This window comes from Oncorhynchus mykiss, chromosome 3, assembly GCF_013265735.2.
Source record: "Oncorhynchus mykiss isolate Arlee chromosome 3, USDA_OmykA_1.1, whole genome shotgun sequence".
NCBI classification, from domain to species: Eukaryota; Metazoa; Chordata; class Actinopteri; order Salmoniformes; family Salmonidae; genus Oncorhynchus; species Oncorhynchus mykiss.
The window spans coordinates 63,121,684-63,143,076 of NC_048567.1; the positions used below are offsets into that span (position 1 = coordinate 63,121,684).

The 21,393-nt window shown below is 44.2% G+C and overlaps 1 protein-coding gene across 1 annotated transcript; it reads left to right on the forward strand.

Annotated features, from left to right (window-relative positions):
* Positions 1 to 2,696: 2,696 nt before the first annotated feature.
* Positions 2,697 to 7,332, forward strand: LOC110520364 (transcription cofactor vestigial-like protein 3). Its single transcript, XM_021597625.2, has 4 exons — positions 2,697 to 3,355; positions 4,076 to 4,439; positions 5,957 to 6,541; positions 6,666 to 7,332. The coding sequence occupies exons 1-4, from the start codon at positions 3,242 to 3,244 to the stop codon at positions 6,701 to 6,703; spliced, it is 1,101 nt and encodes a 366-aa protein (XP_021453300.2). The 5' UTR covers positions 2,697 to 3,241; the 3' UTR covers positions 6,704 to 7,332.
* Positions 7,333 to 21,393: the final 14,061 nt, after the last annotated feature.

The window sequence follows — 21,393 nt, forward strand, 5'->3', positions numbered from 1 at the left end:
GTCTTTCCTAACTACCACCTTGGCAGAACAGAGCAAATGTCAAACTCACAATGTGTGATACTGTGTGTGTGAAATAGAGATGGAGAGAGAGAGAAATAAAGGGACGAAAAGGGACAGAGAGATCGAGCTTTGCCCCATAACCATAACCATCACCTCTTTTAGTCAATCATAAAGAAACAGCCTATGCTTCTCCTGCATCTCATAACAGTGTGACCCCGTTTTCTAAAACTGGGGCAAAACAACACACACTGATATCAATAATAAAATGATATCAAGATCCATTCATTTATACATGGCATACATATCACAGAGATGATAAAACAGCAGTTTTAGGTAAATTACGCTCTTTACACTGAGTACTTCTGTAATGAGATGAGCAGGGGACTTGAGTCCCTCAGGATATACTGATATCTTCACCCCTGAGTGCACGTGTGTGTGTGTGTGCGTGCATTTGTGTGTATGTGTGAGTAGGAGGGGCAGCTGCTCCTCCAGTGTGAATGTCAGGCTTTATCATGGAACTCACTTGAGAAACAAGTGGACTCAGCGAACACAGCCATCTCTGTCTTATCTCTCTATAGTCCTCTCATTATTCTGCTGCTCCTCTACACTGAGGGTCTGAACCAGACCAGACCAGACCAGACCAGACCAGGCCAGGCAGCACCTGTATGTGCTCTGCAGGTTCACCTCTCTTCTCCTAAAAAATAACCATCATCAGCAGTACTTGTGTGTTGTTTACAGCCCCCCCCCCACCCCGTCGTCGTCGTCGTCCTCTCCTTCACTGTCCTCCCCTCTCATCTCCTCTCCTCTCCTGTCTACCTCACTCACCACTGTAAAAGCCTCTCAAGCACAGCTGTCAATGCTCTACAGAAACGGACACGATCCACACACCATCTCCAGAGTTGGGCCTGAAATCACAGGCCAGGACCATATAATACCTTCATGTGTGTCTACATCTGTGACAGAAGGACCGGCCATGTGAGAAACACAAGGTTGGGTTTACTCAGGACCAGAGAGGAGTGGTGTGACCCACATAGATCCTATTACAAAGTTCTATATGTAATTATATGGTGAGACACTGTCTGTGATCTGTAAACTATGTGCTGTCACCAGCAGGTGGCAGCAGATCACTCATTGACATCTTCCACTGACCGTTCCTCACGAAGGACCAAATACAGGGGCCCACTTCCAAACCAAACCCTGGCCCCTTCACACAGGTTCTTATTACAAGTAATATATCTAAAAGGAGTAGGTGTGTGGAAAAGCAATATATTTCTGATTCCTATTCAAAATATTTTGATATGGAATAGGGCATAGAGCAGGCTAGTCAGGTGAATGCAGTCACTGTGGTACAGTTTGTTGGTTGCACTGGTTTAAGTATGAATATAACTATATAAGTAGACAATAATGTGGACATCAGTTGTGTTTTTGGGGAACTTGCTGAAAGACCCAGTAGTCTCTGTGTTAGTGATAATAATGTGGACATCAGTTGTGTTTTTGGGGAGCTTGCTGAAAGACCCAGTAGTCTCTGTGTTAGTGATAATAATGTGGACATCAGTTGTGTTTTGGGGGAGCTTGCTGAAAGACCCAGTAGTCTCTGTGTTAGTGATAATAATGTGGACATCAGTAGGTGTGTTTGGGGAGCTTGCTGAAAGACCCAGTAGTCTCTGTGTTAGTGATAATAATATGGACATCAGTTGTGTTTTTGGGGAGCTTGCTGAAAGACCCAGTAGCCTCTGTGTTAGTGATAATAATGTGGACATCAGTTGTGTTTTTGGGGAGAAGCTGAAAGACCCAGTAGTCTCTGTGTTAGTGATAATAATGTGGACATCAGTTGTGTTTTGGGGGAGCTTGCTGAAAGACCCAGTAGCCTCTGTGTTAGTGATAATAATGTGGACATCAGTTGTGTTTTTGGGGTGAAGCTGAAAGACCCAGTAGTCTCTGTGTTAGTGATAATAATGTGGACATCAGTTGTGTTTTGGGGAGAAGCTGAAAGACCCAATAGTCTCTGTGTTAGTGATAATAATGTGGACATCAGTTGTGTTTTGGGGAGAAGCTGAAAGACCCAGTAGTCTCTGTGTTAGTGATAATAATGTGGACATCAGTTGTGTTTTGGGGGAGCTTGCTGAAAGACCCAGTAGTCTCTGTGTTAGTGATAATAATGTGGACATCAGTTGTGTTTTTGGGGAGCTTGCTGAAAGACCCAGTAGTCTCTGTGTTAGTGAGTCTAATAATAATGAGGAGTCTCCCAGCACAGCAACTATAGCAGCCCCAGCAGAGCAAGAGCAAACAGAGACCGGGAAAGCTGTGTGTGTGTGGGGTGTGGGGTGTGGGGTGCGTGTGTGTGTGCGTGTGTGATCTCAACCCATTTGAACACTTATGGGAAATTCTGGAGCAGCACCTGAGACTGCGTTTTCCACCACCATAAACAAAACACCAAATTATGGATTGTCTCGTGGAAGAATGGCACTGCATTAGTCCAATAGAGTTCCAGACACTTGTAGAATCTATGTCAAGGCCCAATGAAGCTGTTCTGGCTGTTCGTGGTGACACAACACCCTATTAAGACACTTTATGTTGGTGTTTCCTTTATTTTGGCAGTTACCTGTGTCTGCCACATTCTCCCCTTTTTTGGTAATGTCAGAGCCTGCCAAGTGTACTGAAAAACTAGGCCAAATGTTCTACAATAGTATGGAATTCCCCAAATAGACATGCCACACCCAATGGGTTAAAATTGTAACATAAAATTAAACACAGTCCATGACACAATACTGGATATTTACATTCACTTATCTGACGATGCTCACAATTTCAATTCACTGAAAGCCTCCCAATTCTACCTTCAAGAGGATGCCACACTCATACCTCACCTCTCTTCCTCCGAGCCGCGGGTATGCGCTCAGTGGGCGTGTACGCGCAGAGTCCCATCCCTCCTGTCCTCTCCATAGACCATAGTACCGTTAAAACATTCCTCCAATCAGAGTCGCTTCTAAGAACTTTGCAAAGTGGAGTATGTCGGGTACCATATGTTCGCTTTCACTCGGGTTTGGTTCGGCTCAGTAGGAGGTGTTGGTCCTATTGGCTCGACATTGTCTTTATGCAAACAGCTCCTTTCACCGACGCCATGTCTATTGTCACCGCCAAGGTTTATATGGAGGCAGCGGTGGACCTAAGGATTACACCCGTCTGAGGAGCGCTGATTCAGGCTGTTTCTCTTTGAGCCCCTGACAGCTTCGTCACAGTCATGAGTTGTCTGGATGTGATGTTTCACCAGAGTTATGGAGGACACTACCTCCCTGCGTCTTCAGCAGCAGCAGCCTACAAAGCAGCATACTATCACCATCAGCACCAGCAACAGGTGGGTGTCCAGACTAGACGAAATAGTAATGGCGTAATATTTGTTTGTTCTTTAATACTAGGCTATTTTTGTGTTCTAATAATTGGCGCTTTTACGCACGAATACACTCAGTGAGCAATGTTTTGGGGCGTCGCAGATGTCAGTTCACAGCGAAGAGTCCTGGGTGTCACAGAACTGTAAAAGTTACCAGTTGAAAAGTTGAAGTTGCTCGTGATGTATTTAGTTAGAGCAGGTCATGCAGAATGACTCGGACTCCTCGTTCCATCAGAAGGGTGATGTAATGAGAGCTCGTCACTGTCACTCAGGAATGTTGATGATGATGGTTCATGTGATACGGCCACGAGCATCTGCATAGTCGTCATACTTTCACCAGAACACGCGCGCGGAAACGTCCTACAACTTCTTGGATAAACTTCGGTCTGTAAAGATGATTCGTTTTTCTTAATATAGAGGTCATAGAGAATTTAAGTAATTATACCGGCTAGTATGACTTTCAACGAGGGATGTATTTTGTTCAGTTGATGTATACACGTTGAATCATCTGGTTTGATCGTTGTGGTGCTGACTAGACAGACAGGCTGGTGCTCTCATGGCTGAATCTGTGGCATACATCTCTCTATCTCTCTCTCTCTCTCTCTCTCTCTCTCTCTCCCTCTCTCTCTCTCTCCGTCTATTTCCCTCTCCCTCTCCCTCTCTCTCCGTCTATTTCCCTCTCTGTAGAAGAAGCTGGGTGTTTACAGTAGGATGCAGCAGGACAGCACCGAGCAGCAGTTTCCAGGGGGGAGACAGCAACAGCAGCGTGGGGGTGGAGGGGGGAGGCTGCCTGGGGAGAAGGGGGTCCGACAGGGTCTGGAGGTTTCTGGGCTGGGGGGCTCATGGAGGTCTGGGAAGGACAGCCAGCCGGCTGAGGCAGAGTACCTGAGCTCCAGGTGTGTCCTGTTCACCTATTTCCACGGCAACATCGAGGATGTGGTGGATGAGCATTTCTCCAGGGCTCTGAGCCAACCCAGCACCTTCACTGGAGAGACCAAGAGCTCCAGGTGCACACCCATTCACACCTCTGCCTCGGCTGGACTGTGGAAAGGTAGGAACACACATGGACACCCATTCACACCTCTGCCTCGGCTGGACTGTGGAAAGGTAGGAACACACATGGAAACCCATTCACACCTCTGCCTCGGCTGGACTGTGGAAAGGTAGGAACACACAGTGACACCCATTCACACCTCTGCCTCGGCTGGACTGTGGAAAGGTAGGAACACACAGGGACACCCATTCACACCTCTGCCTCGGCTGGACTGTGGAAAGGTAGGAACACACAGTGACACCCATTCACACCTCTGCCTCGGCTGGACTGTGGAAAGGTAGGAGCACACAGTGACACCCATTCACACCTCTGCCTCGGCTGGACTGTGGAAAGGTAGGAACACACAGGGACACCCATTCACACCTCTGCCTCGGCTGGACTGTGGAAAGGTAGGAACACACAGGGACACCCATTCACACCTCTGCCTCGGCTGGACTGTGGAAAGGTAGGAACACACAGGGCCACTCGTACCATTACTCATCTGAAAACAGTGTTATTCAAATGGTTCATTATCTTTTACTGTTACTTTTCATTTAGAATAATACAAATGTTAATGTGGAAAAACCTAGTGTTCCCAAAAACCTTTTCCGATATAGATTCTTCACTTGTAATTAGTGTTGAGCGATTAACTGACTTTTTTTGTTTGTTTTGTTAAACCAACAATTATTAGAATTGCATTTCGTTCGGTCTTTTCAGAGCTCAATGCACAGTTTCTTTAGAGATAAATCAGATCAAGCCCAAACGGTGAGATGTAAAGTTAGTTGGGGGTTGTAGTTTCCAACAGTCCAATATTCTACACAGTTAGTGCAGAACTGTTCATGACACAAACTGTTCACACGCCTCTTGTTGGCGGAGAAAACTTTTAACAGGTTTTTAAGCTTATTTCCTGTTCTACACATTTTGTCATGGGGTGCAAAGAAAACTTTTCTGTTTTAAAGCTAATTTCCTTACAATTCTATACATTTTGCCATGTTTAATGTGCATTAACGTGATATTTGAGTGACTCGAACATTACTTCCAAATCTATGTGCTAAAAAATCTAGCAAAAAAACGTTAGCTGATTTGGGCTAGTTGTTCTGGAAATTTCTATGCAATGTATGCAATGACTAACATGACAATAGGAAAACTGGTGATGCACTACCCAATTTTGAAATTTCACTTTGTGCATTCTACTATTATAACTTTCAATAGTAAGTTGAAAGCCGGACAGAGCCCCACAGTTTTTGAACCACTGATCTAAGTGATTGATAGTTGGTATTCAGCAGTCATAAAATGTGCCTCATTTACTTTTAAGTACTACTAAAATAGTGATTTTGTCAGTCAGCATAGGCAGCAGCTCTATAGAGATGAGATGATGACATGGAAGGAAATAAAGTCATCAAATAAAACAAATGTAATATGTACAAAAACTGAACGCTTTTATTAAAGTACTATGAATAAATGATGTAACCTTTAGGCTGTTTACATGAATGTCTGTCTATCGTTTACTGACTATATCCATTTCTCTCTTTCAGACAGTGTATCTCTCTCAGAAGGCCAGTGTAGTTCTCTGTCCTCTTCTCTGTGGGGTGGAGGTTACCAGTCCCAGACCAGCCCCTGTCTGCCCATCCACCCAGACTTCTCCCCCATCCCTGCAGGCTTCCATGCCCCAGACAGAGCTCTGTGGACAGGCCACGCTCTGCCCCAGCCCAGCCTCCCTCCTCCAACCTCTCTCCCTGACCCCTGGGCCTACAACCTCAGCCCCCAGACCTCCGCCAGCTGCACACACGTCCACGACGTCTACCCACCCACACACCCTCACACACACATGCACCCCCGGCACACACACGCAGTACTACATCCCCACCCGTCCCATGACCCAGGCCTAAACCCCAGGTTCAGCCCTCTGCTCCTGACTGGTGTGAAGACTCAGATCCCCCTAGCCCACAGCCCTGCTGGACACAGCACACACAGTAACACACACAGTAACACACACAGCAGCCAGAGCCCAGGGATACACAGTGGTGTGAAGACAGAGGTGGAGCAAGCCAACCCCCCAACCCTGACCCCCTCAGCCTGGCCCACAGCTCTACACACACCCATGGATATCTACGACTCAGGTAAGCCTCTGACCTGGATCACACACACACATACACACACACACACTCACTCTCCCATGTCTATGTTTCTGCTACGTTGTTGTTTTATCTAAAAGTTGATGATATGCTGTTTCTCTCTCTCCAGGTCTGGATCAGGACAAAGTGAAGGCTGTTTGGTTCTGAGAGAGAGGATATGACATCACGGTGACGTCACCCTGCCACTGAGCTGTGATCAGCTCTAACAGAACCTCCTGGAACCACATTGTTTTGTGGACTCGTTCTCTAGAAGACTCTCCACTCACTAGAAGAACTCAGAACTCCAGGGTGGTTTTAGGTTTCTCAGAAATCCTTCTGGAGAAATATAGACTACTCTCCATGCCTCACAATCCACCAGGGATACTTCAGATCACACTTTGGCAAAATATTTGTTCCTAATTTGTACCAAAAGTATTAGCCGGTTGATTGGGAACTAGTATCCCACATGAGGGTTCTGTTTAAAGAACGTAGTTTGTGGGAACACCACTCAGCCAAGCCTCTTTCTGATCTTTTAATATTGTGTTATGTGTGTAACTAGCTATATGTGTGTAATTGACTGAAATATATTTGGTATATACAGTAGTACTGTGATCTGAAGTGATTATCATTTCCGTAAAGTGTTTGATTGTTGCTAATTGTTTTTCACCAACCCTGTGTTGTCATGTTGCCTAGTGTTCTGTATGTGTGGAGAAATGTCATTATTGATGTGTAATAAATTGCTAAGTTCTATTGGCAATCATGCCCTACATCTTTAAGAGCTGACTCAAAGTACACAGCTAAATGTCATTTTTTTCTATCAAATCTGATCATTGAATATCAACCAGCATTGTTTAGGATTGATATGTAGGTCAGCCTTGAACTTTTACTCAGAAATCCATCTATATTGAACAAAAATATAAACGCAACATGCAACAATTTCAAAGATTTTACTGAGTTACAGTTCATATAAGGAAATCAGTCAATTTAAATAAATCCATTAGGCCCTAATCTATGCATTTCACATGACTGAAAATACAGATATGCATCTGTTGGTCACAGGCATGTGGATCTGAAAGCCAGTCAATATCTTGTGTGACCACCATTTGTCTCATGCACCGTGACAATCTCCTTTGCATGAAGTTGATCAGGCTGTTGATTGTGGCCTGTAGAATGTTTTCCCACTCCTCTTCAATGGTTGTGCGAAGTTGCTGGATATTGGCCGGAACTGGAACACGCTGTTATACACGTTGATCCAGAGCATCCCAAACATGCTCAATGGGCGACATGTCTGGTGAGTATGCAGGCCATGCAAGAACTGGGACAATTTCAGCTTCCAGGAATTGTGTACAGATTCTTGCGACATGGGACCGTGCATTATCATGCTGAAACATTTTGCTTTGTGTTTATTTCACCATTATTTAACCAGGTTGGCCAGTTGAGAACAAGTTCTCATTTACAACTGTAACCTGGCCAAGATAAAGCAAAGCAATGCGACAAAAACAACAACACAGAGTTACACGTAAACAAACATACAGTCAATAACACAAACATGAGGTGACAGCGGCAGATAAATGCCACGACAATGGGCCTCAGGATCTCACCATGGTATTTGTGCATTCAAATTGCCATCGATAAAATGCAATTGTTTTCATCATATGTAGCATATGCCTGCCCATACCATAACCCCACCATCACCATGGGGCACTCTGTTCACAATGTTGACATCAGCAAACCACTCGCCAACACAACGCCATACATGTGGTCTGCGGTTGTGAGGCCGGTAATGCCAAATTCTATAAAGCAACGTTGGAGGTGGCTTATGGTAGAGAAATTAACATTCAATTATCTGGCAACAGCTCTGCTGGATGTCCTTCAATCAGCATGCCAATTTCAAATCCAATTTTATTTGTCACATACTGTAACGGCTGTTGGTGGAAGAAGGTGAGGACCAAAGTGTAGCGTGGTACGTGTTCATGTTTGTTTATTGACACTGAACACTAAATACAAAAATAACAAAAGGGAATAACCGAAATAGTCCTGAAAGGTGAAAAACACTAAACAGAAATCAACTACCCAAAAAACCCATGTGGGAAAAAGCTACCTAAGTATGGTTCTCAATCAGAGACAACGATAGACAGCTAGCTATTCCTCTGATTGAAAACCACACCCGGCCAAACAACAAAGAAATACAAAACATAGAAAATGAACATAGAATGCCCACCCTAGTCACACCCTGGCCTAACCAAAATAGAGAATAAAAGCATCTCTATGGCCAGGGTGTGACACATACACATGGTTTGCAGATGTTAATGCGACTGTAGCGAATTGCTTGTGCTTCTAGTCCTGACCATGTACTAATATCTAACTAGTAATCTAACCTAACAATTTCACAACAACTACCTTATACACACAAGTGTGGAGAAATGAAGACAATATGTACATACAATTATATGAATGAGCGATGGCCGAACGGCATAGGCAAGATGCACTAGATGGTATAGAGTACAGTATATACATATGAGATGAGTCATGTAGGGTATGTAAACATTATATAAAGTGGCATTGTTTAAAGTGGCTAGTGATACATTTATTACATACATTTTTCATTATTAAAGTGGCTAGAGATGAATCAGTATGTTGGCAGCAGCCACTCAATGTTAGTGATTACTGTTTAACAGTCTGATAGCTGTTTTTCAGTCTCTCGGTCCCAGCTTTGATGCACCTGTACTGACCTCACCTTCTGGATGATAGCGGGGTGAACAGGCAGTGGCTCGGGTGGTTGTTGTCCTTGATGATCTTTTTGGCCTTCCTGTGACATCGGGTGGTGTAGGTGTCCTGGAGGGCAGGTAGTTTGCCCCCGGTGATGCGTTGTGCAGACCTCACTACCCTCTGGAGAGCCTTATGGCTATGGGCGGAACAGTTGCCGTACCAGGCGGTGATGCAGCCAGACAGGATGCTCTCGATTGTGCATCTGTAAAAGTTTGTGAGTGTTTTTGGTGACGAGACGATTTTCTTCAGCCTCCTGAGGTTGAAGAGGCACTGCTGCGCCTTCTTCACCACACTGTCTGTGTGGGTGGACCATTTCAGTTTGTCAGTGATGTGTACGCCGAGGAACTTAAAACTTTCCACCTTCTCCACTACTGTCCCGTCGATGTGGATAGGGGGCTGCTCCCTCTGCTGTTTCCTGAAGTCCACGACCATCTCCTTTGTTTTGTTGACATTGAGTGTGAGGTTATTTTCCTGACATCACACTCTGAGGGCCCTCACCTCCTCCCTGTAGGCCTTCTCGTCGTTGTTGGTAATCAAGTCTACCACTGTAGTGTCATCTGCAAACTTGATGATTAAGTTGGAGGCGTGCATGGCCACGCAGTCATGGGTGAACGAGGGGTACAGGAAAGGGCTGAGAACGCACCCTTGTGGGGCCCCAGTGTTGAGGATCAGCGGGGTGGAGATGTTGTTACCTACCCTCACCACCTGGGGGTGGCCCGTCAGGACGTCCAGGACCCAGTTGCACAGAGTGGGGTCGAGACCCAGGGTCTCGAGCTTAATGACGAGTTTGGAGGGTACTATGGTGTTAAATGCTGAGCTGTAGTCGATTAACAAGATTCTTACATAGGTATTCCTCTTGTCCAGATGGGTTAGGGCAGTGTGCAGTGTGATTGCGATTGCGTCTTCGGTGAGTCTAGGGTGTCAGGTAGGGTGGAGGTGATATGGCCCTTGACTAGTCTCTCAAAGCACTTCATGATGACGGAAGTGAGTGCTACAGGGCGGTAGTCATTTAGCTCAGTTACCTTCGCATTCTTGGGAGGACTTTGAGGAAGTTAGAATAACAATGATCCAGGGTTTTGCCAGCCCGGGTCGCGCATTCGATATGCTGATAAAATTTAGGGAGCCTTGTTTTCAGATTAGCCTTGTTTCCTGGGGTAACATTGTAAGAAATAACACATAAAAAAAAATAAAAAAAAAATATTGCATAGTTTCCTAGGAACGCGATGTGAGGCGACCATCTCTGTCAGCGCCTCTGCTGTTATCCCTCCCTCAAAACTTGAGACATCTGTGGCATTGTGTTGTGTCAAAACTGCACATTTTAGAATGGCCTTTAATTGTCCACAGCACAAGATGCACTTGTTTTATGATCATCCTGTTGAATCAGCTTCTTGATATGCCACACCTGTCAGGTGGATGGATTATCTTGGCAAAGAAGAAATGCTACCTAACAGGGATGTAAACACACAAAATTTGAGAGAAATAAGCTTTTTTGTGCTTATGGAACATTTCTGGGATCTTTTATTTCAGCTCATGAAACATGGGACCTACACTTTACATGTTGTGTTTATATTTTTGTTTAGTGTACATTAAAAAGTCTACAAAATGCTAAGAGATGATGGAAATGAACCTACATTATCCAAGGTTTCAGTCTCATAATCCTGTATGTCTGTAACGTGGTACTAACATGAGACTGATGGGGGGTGAATTCCTCAGACAGTTGTTGTAGATACCATGCCATGTATGTTGCCTGTCTGGTACTCTACGCCAGGAATGTATTTCCTGTTTCCTGTCTGGACAGGAAGTCCACCAGTGACAGGGGCAGAAAGTACACACACACGTTGCAGTGCAGAAATATCTTCATGCAGACAGAGATAAACAGAATTTAGAGTATTGCCTCTTGGAGGTTGACCCTAATCTACTCCTTCTCTAGGAATGTGTGAAGCGCAAGCTATGTGCTCCGGTGTGAAATCAGCATTATTTTGGAGAAGAGCAGCTTTAAATATTTCAGGGTAACCCTGGTGCCAAGACTGGTATTATTGTTATCCATGACGGACAGCTGTGCAGTGTTTGTGTGTGTTTGCACGTGTGTATGTTTGCATGTGTGTGTGTCTCAGGGGGGGTGTTAGTGTCTGTGAGTAAGCATTCTAACCAGGTGGTGTGTGTTCTCCTAACATTCCTGTCCCACCCTGAACATAAAGATCCAGCTACCCCCTCAGCTACACCCTCATCTACCCCCTCACCTACACCCTCATCTACACCCTCATCTAGGGCCCTGTGATGAGGCTTGAACATGTTGTTGTCTTTGATGCTTAATGTGCTAACAAACAGAACTAAAACTGATGATCACGACAGTGAGGCTCTGAGTCCCTCTAGTCCCACTCTGCTTTAGAGGAGGAGGCCTCTCCTGGTGTAGTGAGGGGCTGCAGAGAGAGCACCAGTATTAATGCTTACTGGACATGATTAGATAGAGTCCTAGTGCACCTGCCCAAGGCCCATCCTGCAACCTAAAAGGTATGTATCAGATGCTCAACATGCTCTGCTCACACCTACTGTGATGGTCCGGGCCTAAACCACACAAAAACAACACTAGACACTATGGTACACAACGCTTTTACTGTCTCATCCTGGAATATACAAGGTCTGAGATCATCTGCCTTTGGCCTAAAGGCAGATAAAGGCAGACTTCATCAAAGGTATTGGAAATACAGGAATTGTCATCCTACAAGAAACATGGTGTAGAGGAGAGCTGGTAGTCCCATCCACCAAACTACCAGGTGTGAAATAGGGAAGAGACTCAGTGGGTATGCTAATTTGGTATAGAGCAGACCTAACCCACTCTATTAAATTAGTCAAAACATTAACATTTTACATTTGGCTAGAAATGAATAAGGAAATGATCTCAACAAAGAAACATTTCTGTGTGCTACCTATATCCCCCCAATAGAATCCTTTAACAATGACAGCTTCTCCATCCTAGAGGGGGAGATCAACCATTTTCAGGCCCAGGGACATGTACTAGTCTGTGGTGACCTAAATGCCAGAACTGGACCAGAACCTGACACGCTCAGCACACAGGGGGACAAACACCTACCTAGATGTGACAGTAATCCCTCCCAAATATGCCCCCAAAGACACAACTATGAGAAAAAAAAACTGAAAAAAAAACGGGTCACAACTCCTGCAGCTCTGTCGCACGCTGGGTCTGTACATAGTCAATGGTAGGCTTCGAGGGGACTCCTATGGTAGGTACACTGACCTCAACCCAGAGTCAGACAACCTAAGAAAATTCAATCCCTTTTAGACAACTTCCTGGATAAAACATTTCACTGTAACAGTGAAGGTGTAAACTTGGCAGTAGAATGCCTAAATAGTATATTTGATCTTTCAGCTTCCCAATCAAATCAAAAAATGTCAAGCAGACAACCTAAGAAAATTAAAAACAATGAGCAGACAACCTAAGAAAATTAAAAACAATGACAAATGGTTTGATGAAGAATGCAAAAACCTAAGAAAGAAATTGAGAAACCTGAGTCTACGCCTTCGCTATGGTGAATCACTAAAGCAATACAGAAATACACTACGGAAAAAGAAGGAACAGCACGTCAGAAATTAACTCAATGTAATTGAAGAATCCATAGAATCTAACCACTTCTGGGAAAATTGGAACACACTAAACAAACTTAAGCCCCCGTTCCCTTTAATAGGCCTGTCCGCCTTTTCCCTCCTCCCCAGCCTGCAGTAGCAGAATCAAAGCATTGGGCATTTATCTACTCATTAGCATTAGCATGTAGCCTCTACAATGCTAACGGCCTGGCCCCTGCTGTTAGCCTCTGAAATCACCACAGGCACTTCCAACCCACACTGCCACAGTCTGCCAGGGGTGAAAAACAACTATGAGGAAATGTAAAACAGAGAGAAGAATAAGAGTGGAGGAGAAAGCACACATTTAGGAAATGTACAAAAATGGTACAACATGATATTGATCATTTTCAATAATTGCTATTATGGTCCACACACACACACACACACACACGCACACACACACACGCACACACACACACACACACACACACACACACACACACACACACACACACAGCTGTACAGACTCTAAAGCAACGTAATGGGAACAGGCTGAGCTGAACCCAAAGCCAATCTCCCTCACGCAACACACACTCAGAATGAAATGGTTACTGAACGGTCTTTGAACCTACTGACACAACTGGCCTTTAAAACTGGGATTTATTTTCCTTGGTGAAGCACAAATACATTAATTTTGACAATGAGTGGAAATGCGGTCTTTCATTGCTTATTTTCTTTTCATTCACGTACACTCCTCATGGAGAACGACATGTTCTTCAAGAATCTCTCAGGAGTAGAGCAAGCGGTATGTACTCCGAGTTAGCCTGCCAATACCTGACCGAACCGTGGCCCTTTATAGCTTTCCAGTAGTAACTGTTTTTAAAAATAAATGTTTAGAAAAGGAGAGGACAGGAGGAGACTAGAGGAGAGGAGACGAGAGGAGAGACTGCAGCTCTCTGTCACACGCATCCAACGGTGGAGTCGTGATTAAATTGAGTAGTTATGACTGCATGTGAAATACCATGAATATAAATGTTGTATTTCCTGCACATTTTGATCAAACACCCACTCACACAATCAGACACATTGATCCAATTACAATACTTGTCATTAATTAATAAAATATGAATAAATGAACGTTTGGTCTTCCTGTTCCTGTTCTGTAGTTGGGGAACTTGTCAGATGCAAAGGTTGACAGCATTGAAACTGTGATCTCAACGCTACAGGGATGAATTCACATCCAGATAAAGATCTAATCATACTGAATATCAAGTGTGATTGTTCCACCTGTAAAGTCTTATCATTGTGATGTTCTATGGGCCATGTTCAATCAGAATCTGCAACCAGCGGTAGAGTTTGACTGAATTTGAGTCCTGCTCTAGGAGAGTAAGCTCCTACCTCTGGTTCCACTGGCGTGCTACTATGGCTACCTGGTCCCTGAGACATACACCAATAGGATAAACAATAGTTTCTCCTCTGTTGTCATCCAGAGTTAATCAGATTGTATTCCTCCAGTACAGAACAGCTGTGTGGTCTGATTGGGTTAATGACAGTGTGATGTGGGAATGTCTGTTAAATATACAACACTCTGCATTCACACAGCCAACAATAACCCCACTACTAAACACTGTGACATTTATTGATGGGATTGTAACAGCCTGTTAAATGGTTGTGGTAGATGGACAGTCGGAAATGGTGGCATACAGAATGAAGCTCTCTCTCTCTCCTCTGAGGGTCACTCTGGTAGCTCCTCACTGATCATAGGTGTGACTTCTCCTTCCTCTAGCCAACCAGAAAGACAAAGAGAGAAAGAAAGAAAGACAATGGGGGAGAGAGCAAGTAGGGGGTAGAGAGAGTGTTGGGAGAGAGAGAGGAGGGGGAGAGAGAGAGAGTAGGGAGAGAGAGAGAGTAGGGGGAGAGAGAGAGTAGGGGGAGAGAGAGAGTAGGGGGAGAGAGAGTGTAGGGAGAGAGAGAGGAGGGGAAGAGAGAAAGACTAGGGAGAGAGAGAGTAGGGGGACAGAGAGTAGGGGTGAGAGAGTGTAGGGAGAGAGAGAGGAGGGGAAGAGAGAAAGACTAGGGAGAGAGAGTAGGGGGAGAGAGAGAGTAGGGGGAGAGAGAGAGTAGGGGAAAGAGAGAGAGTAGGGGAAAGAGAGTGTAGGGAGAGAGAGAGGAGGGGAAGAGAGAACGACTAGGGAGAGAGAGAGTAGGGGGAGAGAGAGTAGGGGAGAGAGAGAGTAGGGGGAGAGAGAGAGTAGGGGAAAGAGAGAGAGTAGGGGAAAGAGAGAGAGTAGGGGGAGATAGAGTGTAGGGAGAGAGAGAGGAGGGGAAGAGAGAAAGACTAGGGAGAGAGAGAGTAGGGAGAGAGAGAGAGTAGGGGAGAGAGAGAGTAGGGGAGAGAGAGAGTAGGGGGGAGAGAAAGTAGGGGGTAGAGATAGTAGGGGGGAGAGAGTAGGGCAAAGAGAGAGAGTAACCGAAGAAAGAAATTGAGAAACCTAGCCAACCAAAAACATAGAGACCCAGAAAACCTCAGTCTACGCCTTCACTATGGTGAATCACTAAAACAATGAAGAAAAACACTACCGAAAAAGAAGGAACAGCACGTCAAAAATCAGCTCAATGTAAGTGAAGAATCCATAGAATTCAATAACTTCGGGGAAAAAATGGAAAACACTAAACAAACAACAACACAAAGAATTATCTATCCAAAACGGAGATGCATGGGTAAACAACTTCTTCACTCTTTTTGGCCATATAACAATGAACAAACAGCAAAAACATATACTGTACATTATCAAATACAAATCTTAGAATCAACTATTAAAGACTACCAGAACCCACTGGATTCGTCAATTATAATTAATGAAATACACGACAAAACACAAACCCTCCAACCCAAAAAGGCCTGTGGTGTTAATGGTATTGTCACGGCTCCTCCTCTGCAGTGCAGGGGTGGTTCCTCTTGCAGGCAGAGGAGGGTCGTTAGTGATTGGAGTCACCTGGGCTCAGGGCATTTAAACGGATTCACTAATCCCTTGTCTCTCTCTCTCTCTCTCTCTCTCTCTCTCTCTCTCTCTCTCTGTCTGCTCCTCCAGGAATGATCCTGTTTTGTTTGTTCATTTGTCGTTTTGCATAGTTTTCACTCATTCATTCACACACACAGATTCATGCATCCCTGCACTTTACATACACCTTACATTATGATACTTTCACACCTCATTCCTTTTTCTTTGTTTAAAGTTAATAGTTTTGGTTTACAATAAAGAACCTTTTTGATTGGCCTATACCTGTTGTTCGGGTCCCCTCAACTGGCTATACTTAAACTCTTTAACATCATCCTTAGTTCTGGCATCTTCCCCAATATTTGGAACCAAGAACTGATCACCCCATTCCACAAAAGTGGAGACAAATTTGACCCCAATAACCACTGTGGGATATGCATCAACAGCAACCTTGGGAAAATCCTCTGCATTATCCTTAACAGCAGACCCGTACATTTCCTCAGTGAAAACAATGTTCTGAGCAAATGTCAAATTGTCTTTTTACCAAATGACCGTACGACAGACCACGCATTCACCCTGCATACCCTAATTGACAAACAAACAAACCAAAGTCTTCTCGTGCTTTGTTGATTTAAAAAAAGCCTTTGACTCAATTTGGCATGAGGGTCTGCATACAGATTGATGGAAAGTGGTGTTGGGAGAAAAACATACAACATTATAAAGTCCATGTACGCAAACAACAAGCGTGCGGATAAAATTGGCAAAAACACACACATTTCTTCCCACAGGGCCGTGGGGTGAGACAGGGATGCAGCTTAAGCCCTACCCTCTTCAACATATATATCAACAAATTGACGAGGGCACTAGAACATTCTGCAGCCCCCGGCAACACCCTACTAGAATCTGAAGTCAAAAGTCTACTGTTTGCTGATGATCTGATGCTTCTGTCCCCAACCAAGGAGGGCCTACAGCAGCACCTAGATCTACTGTAAATATTCTGTCAGACCTGGGCCCTGACGGTAAATCTCAAAAAGACAAAAATAAGGGTGTTCCAAAAAAAATTCAGGTGCCAGGACCATAAATCCAAATTCCATCTAGACACCGTTGCCCTCTGGCACACAAAAAAACTATACATACCTCGGCCTAAACATCAGCTCCACAGGTAACTTCCACAAAGCTGTGAATGAGCATCAAAAGGAACATAACATTTGAAACATACCAATTAGGATCTGGCTAAAAATACTTGAATCAGATAGAATAGAATACATTGCCCTTTATGGTTGTGAGGTCTGGGGTCCGTTCACAATCCAAGAAATCACAAAATGGAAAAAACACCAAATTGAGACTCTGCAAGTAGAATTCTACAAAAATATCATCTGTGTACAAAGTAAAACACCAAATAATTAATGCAGAGCAGAATTAGGGCGATACCCGCTAATCATCCAAATCCAGAAAAGATCCGTTCAATTCTACAACCACCTAGAAGGAAGCAATTCCCAAACCTTCCATAACAAAGCCATCACCTACAGAGAGATGAACCTGGAGAAGAGTCCCCTAAGCAAGCTGGTCCTGGGGCTCTGTTCACAAACACAAACAGACCCCACAGAGCCCCAGGACAGCAACACAATTAGACCCAACCAAATCATGAGAAAACAAAAAGATAATTACTTGACACATTGGAAATAATTATCAAAAAAAGAGAGCCAACTAGAATGCTATTTTGCCCTAAACAGAGTGTACACCGTGGCAGAATGCCTGACCACTGTGACTGACCCAAACTTAAGGAAAGCTTTGACTATATACAGACTCAGTGAGCATAGCCTTGCTATTGAGAAAGGCCACCGTAGGCAGACCTGGCTCTCAAGAGAAGACAGGCTATGTGCACACTGCCCACAAAATGAGGTGTAAACTGAGCTGCACTTCCTAACCCCCTACCAAATGTATGACCGTATTAGAGACACATATTTCCCTCAGGTTAAACAGATCCACAAAGAACTCTAAAACAAACCCAATTTTGATAAACTCCCATATCTACTGGGTGAAATACCACAATGTGCCATCACAGCAGCAATATTTGTGACCTGTTGCCACAAGAAAAGGACAAACAGTGAAGAACAAACATCATTGTAAATACAACCCATATTTATGTTTATGTATTTTCCCTTTAGTACATTAACTATTTGCACATCATTACAACACTGTATATAGACATCATTTGAAATGTCTTTATTTTTTTGAAACTTCTGTGAGTGTAATGTTTACTGTTCATTTGATTGTTTATTTCACTTTTGTTTATTACCTATTTCACTTGCTTTCGCAATGTTAATATTTGTTTCCCATGCCAATAAAGTCCTTAAATTGAAATTGAATTGAATTGAGTAGGGGGAGAGAGAGAATAGGGGGAGAGCGACAGAGAGAGGGGGTAGGGGGTAGAGAGAGAGTAGGGGGAGAGAGAGAGAGAGAGTAGGGGGTAGAGAGAGAGTAGGGGGAGAGAGAGAATAGGGGGAGAGAGACAGAGAGAGAGAGAGAGAGAGAGAGAGAGAGAGAGAGAGAGAGAAAGTAGGGGGTAGAGAGAGAGTAGGGGAAGAGAGAGAGTAGAGGGAGAGAGAGAATAGGGGGAGAGAGACAGAGAGAGAGAGTAGGGGGTAGAGAGAGAGTAGGGGGAGAGAGAGAATAGGGGGAGAGAGACAGAGAGAGAGTAGGGGGTAGAGAGAGAGTAGGGGGAGAGAGAGCGAAAGGGGGAGTGAGAGAGTAGGGGGTAGAGAGAGAGTAGAGGGAGAGAGAGAGTAGGGGGTAGAGAGAGAGTAGGGGGAGAGAGAGCGAAAGGGGGAGTGAGAGAGGAGAGTGCTGATCTGTCAGAACACAACCCTTGTCCCTCCTTCACCCCTCCTTCATCCATCGCTCCACATTCCAGAGTAATAGAGCAGATGATTAGTCTAATAATCAGCAACACAATGCCAGCTGTCTGAACCTCAACCTGCATAAATACAGACAGCGAGCCAGGCTCAGGCTCATAGGGCTCTGCCTGCACTGGTATCACACTACCCTGGTTGGGTCCTGCAGGGGGAGGCTCTAGTCTAGGAGTGCCCTATTACAACCATGATTTAGGTCCATATGGCAGTCATAACCTAAGCTCTATACCCCAAATCACCCCACCCTCTCCCTCTCATCCATACAGATCCTCTATCCTCTAGTCATTGGAGCTAATTGTCTGTCCTCATGCCAGGCAGCAGAGATGAAATAGTGGTTGTGAGGGGGTGTTATGCTGGTATTAAGTGTGTGTTTGGGTATTAGGGGTGGTGTAACGGGTGTGGTTGGTACTTGGTAAGGGCAGTACTTTCTCTGTCAACAGTCTCTAGTGAAGCATGCTGGAACCGGTAGAGATCACATGTCCCCTGATTAGTGTAATTGGTCGTTTTTCATGTTTAAAGTGTCACCTTATCCCTCATTAATGAGCGTTAGGAACACACAGGAACACGCACAGTTTGGAATACACAGGCAGCTGTTATTAAAAGTAGTCAACAAGCTCAGGTAAAAGAGAGTATTTAACTGATGTTGACTTTCTCTCAAATTTCTCTGAGCATATTATCACCTCACCCAGCCTGCTTGACAAATGAATTCATGTGGTCAGACTAATCACACAGTTGAGTGACATCTGACATATGGCTTTTCAAATCTCAACCACTGACACTGTTCACTGTTCAAGTGTTTTAACGAGTGTTTAACTCTGCATTTCCTCACCACAGTGGAATCTGCCCTCAGATAGATGTAGCACTTCAATATGTTTGATTATGTCCAATAAGAAGTGGTGGTATCTCTTTCCACCGCAGGCTTGGTGTTTACAGTACACTAGCCATGGCGTGTGGCACAGACTGAGGAATAGTTGCAGGGAGCTGTGAAATGACTGTAGCATGCATGTGGTCTGTTGGAACTAGCAGCTGACAGACACTGATGTTAAATCAAAGTGAAATACACAGTGAGACTTCAGGCTCAGATCTACAGTGATGAGTGTTTATGGTCTGTAGTAAGACTATCTTCTAACACATTGCTAGGCTAGACCTACTCTACTACACCTGACCATCCACTGTAGTTGGAGAACAAATACACTGTAAGAGAAAATCCTGTACATTTACAGCAGGGATGCTGTAATATGTTTTACAGTATTGTGTGTAGGGCTGTAATGTAAAAAAGGGGGAAAAAGGGGGGAAAAGTCAAGGGGTCTGAATACTTTCTGAATGCACAGTATTTACTAAAACAGTGTCTCACCTGACAGCATGAGATTGGTGCCTGAAACTGATCAGTAGGCATAAGCTATTACTGAAAAGAAATACCTTCTAATTACAACTTTCTAATTACAATTAATAACAGAATTTTTCAGCATTTTATCAATAATGCAGTGCAATCTACAGAAAAGTCTTACAATGTACATCTAACATTCTCTCTCTCTCTCTCTCTCTCTCTCTCTCTCTCTCTCTCTGGGTGGGGTTAGGGGTATGACTGGCTGTATGTGGAGGAGGATAAAGAGTACAAATTGGGATATTGGGACCCAAGAGACAACTAATAGGAGCAGGGGATAGAGCATAAGAGGGATAAATGATAGAGAGATGAGGTAAAGGATAGAGGGATGAGATAAATGATAGAGGGATGAGGTAAAGGATAGAGAGATGAGGTAAAGGATAGAGAGATGAGGTAAAGGATAGAGGGATGAGGTAAATGATAGAGGGATGAGGTAAAGGATAGAGGGATGAGGTAAAGGATAGAGGGATGAGATAAATGATAGAGGGATGATATAAAGGATAGAGGGATGAGGTAAAGGATAGAGGGATGAGGTAAAGGATAGAGGGATGAGGTAAAGGGTAGAGGGATGAGATAAATGATAGAGGGATGAGGTAAAGGATAAAGGGATGAGGTAAAGGATATAGGGATGAGGTAAAGGATAGAGGGATGAGGTAAATTATAGAGGGATGAGGTAAAGGGTAGAGGGATGAGATAAATGATAGAGGGATGAGGTAACGGATAGAGGGATGAGGTAAAGGATAGAGGGATGGGGTAAAGGATAGAGGGATGAGGTAAAGGATAGAGGGATGGGGTAAAGGATAGAGGGATGAGGTAAAGGATAGAGGGATGGGGTAAAGGATAGAGGGATGAGGTAAAGGATAGAGGGATGGGGTAAAGGATAGAGGGATGAGGTAAAGGATAGAGGGATGAGGTAAAGGGTGATGTCAAGCCAAACAGATGAGTTATCTTCCCGTTTCTTCTCCTCATTTATCGATCTCCTTCAAATTGAGAAATTAGAAATACAGAATTATACATATTAAATTACAACTACTAACGCTGGCGTGCGTCACAATGTTGTTTCCCAATTTGTATGTCTTATAAAATTGAGAGGGACAAAATGGATGGGCTCATGTCAATGGTTCATATGGAGAGACTGACCGGGAACGCACCTGCTTCTTGGAACACACACACCTGCTACTTAGGGGTAGAAGGTTTGTGACCGGCTTAGAC

Coding starts and splice junctions, on each gene's coding strand:
- LOC110520364 (XM_021597625.2), top strand. CDS start 3,242: ATGAGTTGTCTGGATGTGATGTTTCACCAGAGTTATGGAGGACACTAC. Junction 4,440..5,956: donor CTCGGCTGGACTGTGGAAAG/GTAGGAACACAC, acceptor TCTCTCTTTCAG/ACAGTGTATCTCTCTCAGAA. Junction 6,542..6,665: donor CATGGATATCTACGACTCAG/GTAAGCCTCTGA, acceptor CTCTCTCTCCAG/GTCTGGATCAGGACAAAGTG.